This window comes from Coturnix japonica, chromosome 20 (assembly GCF_001577835.2).
Source record: "Coturnix japonica isolate 7356 chromosome 20, Coturnix japonica 2.1, whole genome shotgun sequence".
In the NCBI taxonomy this organism is placed as follows: domain Eukaryota; kingdom Metazoa; phylum Chordata; class Aves; order Galliformes; family Phasianidae; genus Coturnix; species Coturnix japonica.
Genome location: NC_029535.1, coordinates 8651948 through 8663781, shown reverse-complemented (window position 1 = coordinate 8663781; position 11834 = coordinate 8651948). Strand labels below are relative to the sequence as shown.

Here is an 11834-nt window from a genome sequence, read left to right as displayed (position 1 = left end):
GGCGCAGCGAGCGCCGAGCGGGCGGCATACGGCGCATGCGCGGGTCACAAATAGAGCCCACCAAGGCGCCGCGGAGCGCGCTGCCTTTTTTGAAGGGGGAAGCGCATGCGCAGTGCGGGCAAACGAGACTTTTCTGACAGCTCTGTGCTCTGCGGTCTCTGTCAGGCTGCGGCCCGTCACGTCCCACACGCGAAGGCCTCGCTCCGGCACCAGGTAGGCCGCAAGTAGGCCTCAGGTAGGCCGCAGGTAGGCCGCAGGTAGGCCGCGCCCGGCCCCGAGGCCCCGTGGCCCCGTTCCGAGGCTGGATCCTCATTCCGTCCCACCATGGCCGTGTTCGACACCCCTCGTGAGGCCTTCGGTGCGCTGCGACCCGCCTGCGTGCAGCTGACCAAGGCGCAGACGGTGGAGAACGTAGCCCGGCTGGAGGCCCGGCTGGCGGCCGTGGGCGCTGGGGCCCTTCAGGAGCTGCAGGACTACGTGCTGTTCCCGCTGCGCTTCGCACTGAAGGTGCCCGGGCCTAGAAAGGAGCGCGTGGTGCAGCGCGTGCTGCAGTGCCTGTCTGCTGTGCTGCTCAACACCAGCGTCAGGAGCCCGCGGCTGCTGCAGGAGCTGCTGTCCGAGCTGTGCTCCTGCCTGCCCGCCCCGCACGGAGCTGCTGCACCAGCCGAGGAGCTGCAGCTGGCTGTGATGCAGGCGATGCTGGCCTTGATGCACTCAGCTCAGAGGGATGCGCTCAGTGCTCTGTATCAACCTTCCTGCCTCCCGCTCCTCGGTTTCGCTGTGTCTTTGCTCCTGGGCTTGGCGGAGAGAGAGAGAGCCAAGCAAGTGAAGCTGGTTGCTTTGGAGTGTTTGCAGGTCCTCATGCTACAGGGCGAGTGTCAGGAGCAGCGGTGTCTATGCGAGGAGGAGGAGCAGCGATGTGGGGATTTGTTTGCTTCTTTCCTGCCCGGTGTTTCTATTGCGCTGTCTCGGATTATTGCTGGAGACGTCAAACAAGGGCATGGAATCACCGTGTCTGCCATCAGACTCTTTTATCACATCGTTGGTTTTGTAATGGCTGATGAGCAGCTGGCCAGAGTTCCAAAGCAGAAGGAAAAGCCATCAGTAGAACAAAGCAGAATAGCAGAACTGATAGTCCATAGAGGGCCTGAGTGGAGCAAAAGCACCTCAGAAAAACTCTGCCTCCTCCTCCATAAAATAGTCGAACTTTCCTCTGTTCACTCTCACTGGAGGGTGAGGCTGGAGCTGGTGGAACTTGTCCATCACCTGCTGAGCAGCTGCAGGCTGTCACTGGTGGACTCGTGCACTCATCTTCTAAAGGCTTTGGTGGGGCTGGTTAATGATGAGAACAGCGAAGTGCAAAGCAGGTGTAACGAAGTGCTGCAGGGCATTGCAGAGCAGCAGCTGGTAGCACAGAACAGAGCCCTCGCCGATGTTCTCTCAGAGAACCTCCATTCCCTTGCCACAGCCCTTCCTCGCCTGATGAGCTCTCAGGACGACACAGGCAAGTTTTCCACTTTGAGCTTATTACTCGGCTACTTGAAGCTGCTGGGCCCCAAGATCAACATCGTCCTCAACTCCGTATCCCACCTCCAGCGTCTGTCCAAAGCACTGATGCAGGTTCTGGAGCTGGATGTGACGGATGTGAAGATAGTGGAGGACAGGCGCTGGGGCTGTGTGGGTGGCTACGACCCCTCCGTGCAGCATGGTGTGCACAAGGGCAGGTGGCAGAGAAAATACTTCCGCTTCTTCACGGAGGAAAGAATTTTCCAGCTCCTTCAGCAAGTTTGTCGTGTTCTCGGCTACTATGGGAACCTCTATTTGCTCGTGGATCATTTCATGGGGCTGTACAGTGAGTCTGTTGTGTATCGAAAGCAGGCTGCCATGGTCCTCAATGAGCTGATTGCAGGAGCTGCTGGCATAGGGGTGGATGTCCTTCAGGAAAGGGAAGCTTCACTGAGCATGGATGATCTCAAAGGGTCCATAACATCCATTCTTGAGGAGTACACAGACCGGGCAAACTGGTATTTGGTCACTAGCATTGATACAGAGGAGATGAGCCATGAGCAGCTCTCTGTGCCGCGCTCAGGACTTGCTGCCCTCCCCGGAGCTGCATGCAGCAAAGTTCTGCCATCCTCAGGCCCGAATGTAACGACTCACACCATGAACAGCAACGTGTGGCAGCTCTGCATCCAGCTGGAAGGGGTTGGCTGCTTTGCAACCGTCCTGGGGAGAGAGTTCCGCTTGCTTCTGCTGTCAGCTCTCTACCCAGTGTTGGAAAAGGCCGGTGACAAGACTCTGCTCATCAGTGAGACAGCACAGGGGACGTTGGTGGACATATGTGAGGCCTGCGGTTATGACTCTGTGCAGAGTTTGATTAATCAGAATTCTGACTATCTGGTGAATGGGATTTCCCTGAACTTGCGTCAGCTGGCACAACAGCCACATGCTGCCCAGGTCCTGGGCACGATGCTGAGACATTCAGATGCCAGTTTGCTGCCACTGATAGAAGATGTTATCCAAGATGTCCTGTCTGCACTAGATCAGTCTTATAATAACCAGGCTTCCACCTTCCTCGGTGTCCTCCACTCCTTAATGGCAGCTCTAGGTATCTAAGTGATGTTTACTTTGCACTGTTCAGTGTTGCTGTGACAAAGGGTCCCTGGCTTTGACATTTAGACTTGCCATGGGGAGGGGTTTCAAGTAGCTGAGGTACTGCAACATTTGCTTATGGGCAGTAATAACCAGTTTCTTTGCTTAAAGGCAATAATAATAACCACTTTGTCTGCCTGGCCTGCAGAGTTATGGGGATGTGGGTCAAAAAGGGTAGTTTTACTCCTCCCATAAGTGTTCGGTAGAAGCATTTGGGATGTATTGCTGTGTCCATCGGGGTTTTAACAGTCACGTGAGGTCCCCGTGATGTGACAGCTTCTGCCTAGTTATGTGCTTCAATCCCATGCTTAAAAGTCATATTCATCTCAAGGAAACTGTGATAGCTTGTTGCCTTGCAGGAAAAAATTACCAATGCTTAATGATGTATCAGTTCCTCTCTTGCAGTCCAGTGGTTTGGGCCGTCCTGCAGCAAGGAGCACCAGCAGAGGCAGGCTGCAGAGGGGCAGAGCTGGACTTCATCCCACATGCAGCAGGAGATAACAAGTCAGGAAGTGGAGCGATTCTTCCTCGACTACATCAAGCAGAAGCAGATTGCAGAGGGCAACCTTTCTGACTCGGGTGACGAGGAGGCAGGTCAGTACCAGAGCTGAGTATCTTCAGCTTAGAGAAAGACAGTGATTTCTGAGGCTTCCTTTCGTCAATTGAGTGTCTCTGGATGGTACTATAAGACTGATGTGCTCATGACAATCTCAGGTTTGCTCTGAGCTGTCTGTAGCTCACATGAGGTGCTGCTTGGTGTTCTTGTTTTGTTGGGTCCAGGACCCAAACTTGCCTCATTTCAGAATCCCATTTCAGCTTCCTCACCCTCCCTCAGGAGCCCTGTACCATTTTGTCCTGTCTCATAATGCTGCAGCTTCTTTCCAACCTGGCCTTGGAAGGCCCTACAGACATTCACGTAGGGAACTTTGTAGTCTTTACTGGGCTATGCTGCAGTCTTGACCTTTAAATACTCCATCTTTAAATATCCAAGCTTTTCATTTTTAATAAAAATCAATGGGAAATAAAGAGGTCTGTGGTGAAGAGAGACTGTAAACGTCAGACCAATTGCATTGTGCAATAAAGAAGGCAAAACTTCCCCAGTCCCACAATCTGAATCCGCCATTTAACTCGCAGAGCTCAAGCATATACTTGGCTATATCTAAACATGCTCAGAAATGCTAAAGGTCTCATTTAGGAATTTGCAGAGTAGTGCTGGGTGGGTGTTCTGATCTCCCAGAATTTCTAAATCATTTTCATGGTTTCAGTAATAGTTTTGTCCTCCAGATGAGGTTCCCCTCCTTGCTAAGCCCAAGCCGAGCGACTCTGATGCAGGAGAAACTCCACTGCCAAGCCATGCTCAGCTGGCCAAAGATGTGATGGAGAGGTGCATCCATTTGCTGTCTGACAGGAACCTCCGTGTGCGGCTGAAGGTAAGTGAACAGAGGTTTAAGGGACAGCTGGTGCCCATGGAGGGGCTGAAAGCCTCCTCGATGTGTACATAATACATGCGGGGCTTCCTGCTGTCTCAAGATTAGTGTTACCATATGCTTATTCAGGACAGGCCCTCCAAGTGTCAGCAAGAAAAGGGTTCTGAAATCAGTCTGTTAGGAATGGCAGCCAGGCTGTATGTGATATTAAGGGTGGCTTTGTGACAAGCACATTTCCTTGGTGCCCCATCACACCTCAGCATTTAGTGGAAGAAGGAGAAGCATCTTTCTCCCATCCTCCCCTTTCTGCCTGTAGACTTCACAGACTAACAAACATTTCAGAAGTTGCTGGGGTTGTGATAAGCAAGCCTAGAAGCCTGGCTTTTTTTTTCCCCCTTTCTTTAAATTATAAAATCCTTTGAAGGTGTCCTCCTTTTAAACTGCAAAGCAAGACAGAAAAATGCAGCAGTGAGGCATAACCCAGATTCTTACTACAGCGGCCTCAGCCCTATGAGGTGATCCTGCTGCTGTGCAACAGGAACAGTGGGGTCCTAGTGCACAGCTCAGCCTGCGGGATCCAGCTAGAAATCCTGTCCTTATTTCTGCCTGGCCAGGTAGCCCTGCATGAGTTACATCACTGGGCTGCTTGTTGATTTCAGAGCAGGCCAATGTTCTGCGCAGTATTCAGTTATCCCAGCTCACGCTGAGGTGAAACTATACCCCTTTGTGTTAGAATCTTTCTTTATCCTCGCTCCCTGCTGTGATACCGGGCATCCACCTGAACTCCTGGTGCTGCAATGTTCTGATAGTCAGTTTCCCATCTCTTGTGCACAGGTCCTGGACGTGCTGGAGCTCTGTGTAACTGTGCTGCATCCTCACGGAAACCATCTGCTTCCCATGGCTCATCGTGTCTGGCCAGCTCTTGTCACTCGGCTGATTAGCGATGACCCTCTGGCAGTGCTGAGAGCCTTCAAGGTACAGCAGTGAATCTTTGCCAACAGCCTTCAAGCTGGCACTGAGAAGGCAAGCAGCTCAGAAGCTGTTGTGGCCAGTGAGAGGAACTCGGAATTATTTATATTATATTTATATTATATATAATTGTGGTTCAGAAAATAGGATCACCTCCCTGCACTGGGTAGGTTTGTAGCCCTCTTAACCACAGCATGTCCACAGATAAAATCTTTGATACTATACAGTACAACTTACCCTTGCTGGAAGCACAGCCTCAGCAGCCCCCTTTGGAAGTCTTAGGCTGAAGAGAGGGGAATGTTTTGCAATTGAAACACTGGCAGGGGAGGGGAGAGGTTAAGTGCAGACTTAGCCTCATAATAACAAATCAAAAGATTTCGTGGCCATGCCAGCTGACAGCGTTCTCTTCCTGAATCACTGGTTACACAAAAAACGCATTGCCTGAGGTTGACAGCTCCGGAGTTTCCCTGGGCTTCCTCTGCTGTGCAGAATGAGACTCATTTTCAAATCCTTCAGTGTGAATAAAAGGAAAGTTTTGATTCCCCAAATTCAAGAAGCCACGCGCTAGAATTTCAGAGTAGCCGTACATCCTGTGTGCCGGCTCTGAAACAAGGGCAAGATCACTGTGCAGGACTAACTCTTGCAAAGCAGCTTCCATCAGAGGCTCTTCCAACCTGGGTCATTCTGTGATTCTGAGGCTCCTCCAGCAGTTCTGAATAGGCCCTCACAAACCACCCTTACCTTTGCCTTGCTGAGGAGAGAAGAGCAATCCCAGAAAGTGAGCAGTGTGAAACTGAGCAGCAGGTGCAGCTCAACCAGCCTCTCTGTCAAACGTTTATCTTCTGCTTTGCACGGGAGGTGGTGGCTGGTTCCACTGTAAAATAATCAATAGAGAATGTGTTATCCACAGAGCTGCTGGTGCTGCTGAGTGCAGTAATTTTGAGCAGCCCACTCACAGACCTGTAGGTGCATTTAACCTCCAGTAACTGAAGTTTCTCCACCAGGTGCTGTGTACCCTGGCACAAAAGTGTGGGGACTTTTTGAGGCAGAGGTTCTCCAAGGATGTCCTGCCTAAGCTGACCAGCTCCCTCCTCAGCCAAGCTGCAGCAAGTGCTAGAGCTGGGCCTGTGTACAACCACACACTTGCCTTCAAGTTACAGCTCGCTGTGTTGCAGGGACTGGGTTCTCTGTGTGAGAAGCTGGACATGGGTGAGTACCAGGGGAGGTGTGGAATGTATGAGATCTCTGTCTGATGTAACTCCTTTTGTCATGGCTAACCAGGCCTGCACTTGGTTCCCACTCTTCTAGTGCCCCACAGGCTGATCTCTAGATCTTCTCCAGATCCATCCCACCCAGGTCCTCCTGGACCTTAATCTGTTCTATTTCTAAAGAGAGAGTTTCCCTGTGCCACACAGAATCTGACTACTTGTTCTATTTGTGTATTAGAATGGGTATGAAGTGGAATGTTTGAGCTGCTGCAGTCAGACCTGTTAGGCCATGCTTTGTTCTTAGCTGAAAACCAGCACCCAGATGAGACTTCTGGCTAAGCTGACTGGTTCCGTTTTGAGGTATCTCTCTGGGTGACCCTTTACATGCAACACATTATTCTTCTATGGAATGAAACTCTCTGAAATTCTTCTAGGTTAAATTTCTGGAGCTGACTTTGATGAAGGAGACGGCTTGCTGGCTGCTTGCTATTTTCCTCTCTCAATACTCTTGATTGCTTTCCTAGCTCCACAGCAAGATTTTCAAGAGGAGAGGTCAGAAGAGCTCTGGGTCAGACAGTTCAAAGGCTCAGAAGCCCATTGCTGCCAATTTAGAGCAGATTCTATTAGGTGGCAGCAGCTGAGTAGGTTACCTCCTACCCTTCTTTTCTGTTCCATTTCTGCAGGTGAGAGTGACCTGAATAAAGTGGCAGATGCCTGCCTGGTGTACCTCAGTGCCAAGCAACCCATGCAGTTGCAAGAAGCTGCCCAGAGGTAATGTCTCTTAAATGCAGATCTATCTGGTGTACAAGTAATTTAGGGAGGGGGAGAAACACGGTAACCCCTTTCCTCTTACTCCTTTCTCATTCCTTTCCCCAGCATGTCTGTGTCTTGTAGAAAACTGTCTCATAGAATTTCTCAGTTATTATTCAAGATGAATTATCCATGTGGGTCAGACCTATTAGAAGAACAGCTCTGCTGTAGGGCCCTGCAAAATGACTTACCTCCTCCACCTGCCAGCCCGCAGTTAGGCAGAAAAAAAGGCCTGTTCCCCCACCCCAGGCTCAGCCAGGTAGACCTGTGTTGCTGAGGTCGCTGTCAGTCTTGGCACCAGTCTCGCTCTGCAAAGGCTGGGAGAGGTTAAAAGAGCACAAACAGTTTAGGTGAACATGCATTAGCCCTATGAAGCGTTGACAGACACACTTTGCTAGTTGCTGTTCAAAACCCTGCTCAACATGTTCCTGCTGTCAGGATAAGAAATCACTCCTGCCATACGTTGTCACCTGGAAACAAGGGCAGACATTTCAGCAGACAAAAATGTGTCCGGTTATGGAACGTGGAAAACGAATAAGAACGCCACATGTCTCTGTTCCTGCTGAAGGATGGGGAAGAGCCACCCTCTTTGTGTGGCCCACCTTCCCTCCCCTAATGGGAGAGGCAGCCAGCTGCGAGCAGGTTCAGCAGGCACAGCAGATTTCAGAGGGCAGGCTTTTAAAAAGGGAAAAAGCTGTCAGCTCCCTTTCACCTGAGTGCAGACCTCCCAGGGGTGTGCGAGAGCTTTTGTGTGGCTGGGCAGCAGCTGAGACAGACAGAGCTCTCAGAAGCTGAAGCCATACCTTTGTTTGTATTCCGGAGTTGGTAAGAGTCAGTTTATTTTTACCTTAGTGGCTTTTATGGCGTCTCAGCAGGCTTCAGCAGCATTTGTTCTGCAAAGGGGCTCTTTGCTGTAGGCTTGCATATCCTCGATACAGTATAATGTTCATCTGTGTAAGCAACACCAGCATGGAAAGCAGAACACCAGGATTTATCTGTTTGGAAACTTAAGCTTTTAAATCATTAACAAAGCAGGCTGAAAAGCTGTGTAATTTCTCACACACACACTGGGGATGGGGGGGAGGGGGGGGAGTACTGAATTAGCCATATGATGTGCATTTAGGCAAGGGCAAATGATCAGCCTGCTACATGAAATATTCTGCAATTTAAATGCTTCTAAAAACAGATAGAACAGAACTAATCTTAGCTGCAGCCCGAGTGCCAACACACATCACATAACTCAGCTTTATCACTACCAAAATCATACAGGGTAAAAGGATGCCTGGAACCCACGTGCCGTGCTGATTTATGCTAACTGGTTTTTGCTCACCTTTGTGGTTTCTTACGCCACTCATGAGTTGTGACCTGCCAAGGAGGAAGGTCAGCTCATCCAAAGCCAGCTGCAATAACTCCCCTCATTGTCTAAGCCTGATTTTAAAGTGAAGGTTCTATAGTGATACAAAGGGCTGAGCAGCAATTTTGGGCCAACGTGCTGCCATCACCAAAACAAATAAGTAGATTTTTGTCTTCCAGGAATGTTATGGTGCTCCAGGGAGGCTGTTTAATCCCATTTATGGGACCCTGTAGTTTTATTGGATGAAGCAGTGGGAGTAAGTGAATTTGGTAAATGCAGCTTTGTGCAGAACTCAACAGGCAAAAACAGATGCTGGGAGAAAAAGAACTCCAGAATGTCTGAGGCAGGGAAAGCAGAGCTTTCCTATGGCTGCTGGTGCTATTCCAGGGGATAAATATCACCCACATCTTGCTTGAAGAAACTAAAACACCAAGGCTTGGGAAAAGCAGAGTACGTAGAAATAGCTTTGCTTTGATTGAAGGTGAGCCAACACGCCTGCAGGGAAGGTGACCAAACACTGTGCAGCTGAGAGGCTGCGTTGTGAGGGGTCAGGAATGGGATTGGGGGGGGGGGGAATGGTGTAAATTAAAACATGAATTTGAGCATCTGCTGAACTCACTGAATGGCATCACCCCAAGTTCCTCAGCTTGAGGAAAAACAAAACATCAAACCCTGAAGGGGGGGGGGGGGGTAAGAAAGAAAGGAGATGAAGAAATAGCGGCCCATGTCAGCGCTTTACAAATAGAGCTGCGTTTCTTCTCAGTTTCAAGTGACTGTTTTGAAATCTACACTTCTATTTAATAAATGTTTACAGGCTGCAAAGTTCCCCATCTGACCTTTCCATCATCGTTCTGGGTAGGAATGGGGTTGTTTTTTTTTCCCCTCCAAGAGCACAGAAATAATTTCCCCTCTCTTCCTGAAGCCTTCAGTGAGCTGCCTCCAGTTAATACCCAGCACAGCTGTGAAAGCTGGTTCTTCTGCCAGCCCGTTTGCTCCATGGCTTTGCTCAGAGCTTGGGAGAAGCCCAGGCACCAGAATCACCTCCCTGCCCAGTGCCACAAGAACCAGTTGGCTAAACACAACTGGAACAAATCTGAGCTATTTTGGGATCTTTGTAGATCCCGTGTTTGATTACACAGCATTAAAGACATCCCTTGGTTTGTCTGTGTAGCTTATTGGGTTCTTACTGACAGCTGTCATTTGCAAGCTGGGCTGGAGCCCACTAAGACAACCACCTGCACGAGGCAACACTCAATGAAATCATATTGAACTTAAAAAAAAACAACCAACAACAACAGAAAACAAACCTGGATTAACCCCAGGTTTCTTTGCCATGGAAACAGGTTGCTTAGATACTACCCAAAGAGTTAGTTGGGAATTGTAAGAGTCAAGTTGTTCTCTGAGCTGCACAGCACTCCGGGTTATGGGAGATGATCCCATGCTGTGGGCCGTGGTGGGCATGAGAGGCAGCAGATCCCTTGGGGAGGTGTTATGTGCTTATAATGACCCCATTGGATGTAAATCAAAACCCTTTCTCCTTACTCTTCTCTCCTTTCTCCCCACTGCTTTCTGAAGCGTTTTCCACCACTTACTGCGTGTGGACCCTGACAGCACCTGGCTGTTCCTCTCCGAGCTGTGCTGCCCAAACCCATACGAACCACCCCACAGCAGCCTGCAGCCCGTGAAGCTGCGTGGGATGGGGAAGCAGCGCAATGAGTTCACCGACAACATCCTGCTCCTGCTGGAGGAGCTGCAGCAACAGGAGAGAACAGGGGCACCAAGGGCACCACCTCCATGAGGACCTTCACAGCAGCTGGCAGAGGAGAGGAGAACCACCACCACACAGCGCTCACCTGGGAGGATCCCATCAGCAGCACCCGGAGTCAGGTGAAACCACAGCCTTGTTTGGGGACTGAGGCTCCTTTTCTATTAGTGGTGTTTGAAGGTGACTTCCCAGCACTCACCTGTTGGGTTACATCCCTGCAGCACCCCCGGCCCTCCCAGCTGTGCTGTCCCCACCTGGAAACTAATGCTTCACCCTTATGGAGGCACAGCACTTTAAGCACATTGGAAATCCTCTTCTGATATTCACTGAAGCCAAGAACAAGAGTTACATGCATTTACACCGAGTGCCTCACCAGTATTACTAAGGACAACAGCATCCTGCCATCTCCTCAGCAATAGGGAGGCTTTTCCCTTACAGTTATTTAAGTCAGGCCAAATGAATTGTGCTGCCTGATTCTCGCCGTTGAGCCGCGGCAGATCCTTTAGATAAACAGCCAACCTTGATTTACAACTTGCAAGTGATTTAAGAGTCCCCCTTATTCCCAGATTGCCTGCCATTTCTTGCGGGCTATTTCTCAAACCTCTCCAATTCTTAACGCCCACCCCCAAGGAGAAGCATCATGCTGCTGGTTGTGCACATGATGATGATGTTTGGTGCAAGGCTGCAGGTCCTGCTGCACGTAGCTGGGGCTGCCCCAAGCCCTATAGGCACTGCTCCATCCATCCCCAGGCTCATCAGCCTCACCCCACGTGGCCTTTGGCTGCTCGCGGGCAGAGACTGGTGAAGGTTTGATGCTGGTGATGTGGGAGGGCAGATCTCGACTCATTTCAGAAGTGAGCTCAGAAATAGAAAATGCAGTGAAATAAATGGGTTGTTAATGGGACCAGCTTTGTGTGTTACTGCTGGCGGTCCTGGGTGAGCATCCACAGCCATGGGGATCATGGGGGCTGCTGAGAGGGTTCCTCTCACCTTGGTTTTGCTCCTAGTTGTTTGTCCATGAGGAACACAGCTCTGTGGCTTTTCACCAAGGGCACGAGGCTGCAGCTCAGCTTTTACCCCTCATGCTTCTTTCTAAGCACATCCATTGCTTAACATCAGGTTGCATTTGGTCCGGGATCCTCTCAGAGCCCATCACCCGATGAGGGAAGGCAGCTGGAGCGAGCAGCTTCTCTATGAGCAGAGCTATCAGAGTGAGCCCGCACACGGGTGTAGCCCCCAGCCCCGCTGCAGCCCCGTCTCTCCATCTCCTGCTCCCAATGTTTCCCATCAACTCAGCGAAATGAATCTCTTCCAATAAAACCTGTTATTTTTAACAGCCTGCCTCTAGCTTTTGCAAATTGCCACGCCAAACAGCCATTTGTTTGCTCGCCGTTTGAGGTGATTTGCAGCCCGCTCCTCTCCTCAGCGCAGCCCCGGCTCTTCCCCCCCTTCCTCCTCCTGCAGACGTTTATTACCCTCCGGCTGATCCTCCCTCCCACCCCGAGTTGCGGGGAGCAGCGGAGCGCAACGCATGGAGATGAGCGGAGCTCCATCGCTGGCACTGCACCCATTTCTGCCCTGACAAAGTCCCGCTGTATCGATGGGCTCCGGTTCTCCTCGCTCGAGGTGATGACGGTGTCTCCTGTCCA

At 50.6% G+C, this 11834-nt stretch overlaps 1 protein-coding gene across 1 annotated transcript; it reads left to right on the top strand.

The window, feature by feature from the left end:
• Positions 1-41: 41 nt before the first annotated feature.
• Positions 42-11521, top strand: TTI1 (TELO2 interacting protein 1). Its single transcript, XM_015881826.2, has 7 exons — positions 42-2608; positions 3058-3246; positions 3937-4082; positions 4914-5054; positions 6053-6257; positions 6940-7027; positions 9996-11521. Exons 1-7 carry the CDS (start codon positions 325-327, stop codon positions 10216-10218), a joined length of 3276 nt encoding a protein of 1091 aa, XP_015737312.1. The 5' UTR covers positions 42-324; the 3' UTR covers positions 10219-11521.
• Positions 11522-11834: the final 313 nt, after the last annotated feature.

Excerpts from the sequence above, each read along its gene's own strand:
- TTI1 (XM_015881826.2), top strand. The coding sequence starts at position 325 with ATGGCCGTGTTCGACACCCCTCGTGAGGCCTTCGGTGCGCTGCGACCC. Across the intron at positions 2,609-3,057 it reads CTCCTTAATGGCAGCTCTAG|TCCAGTGGTTTGGGCCGTCC; the intron begins GTATCTAAGTGA and ends CCTCTCTTGCAG. Across the intron at positions 4,083-4,913 it reads ACCTCCGTGTGCGGCTGAAG|GTCCTGGACGTGCTGGAGCT; the intron begins GTAAGTGAACAG and ends TCTTGTGCACAG.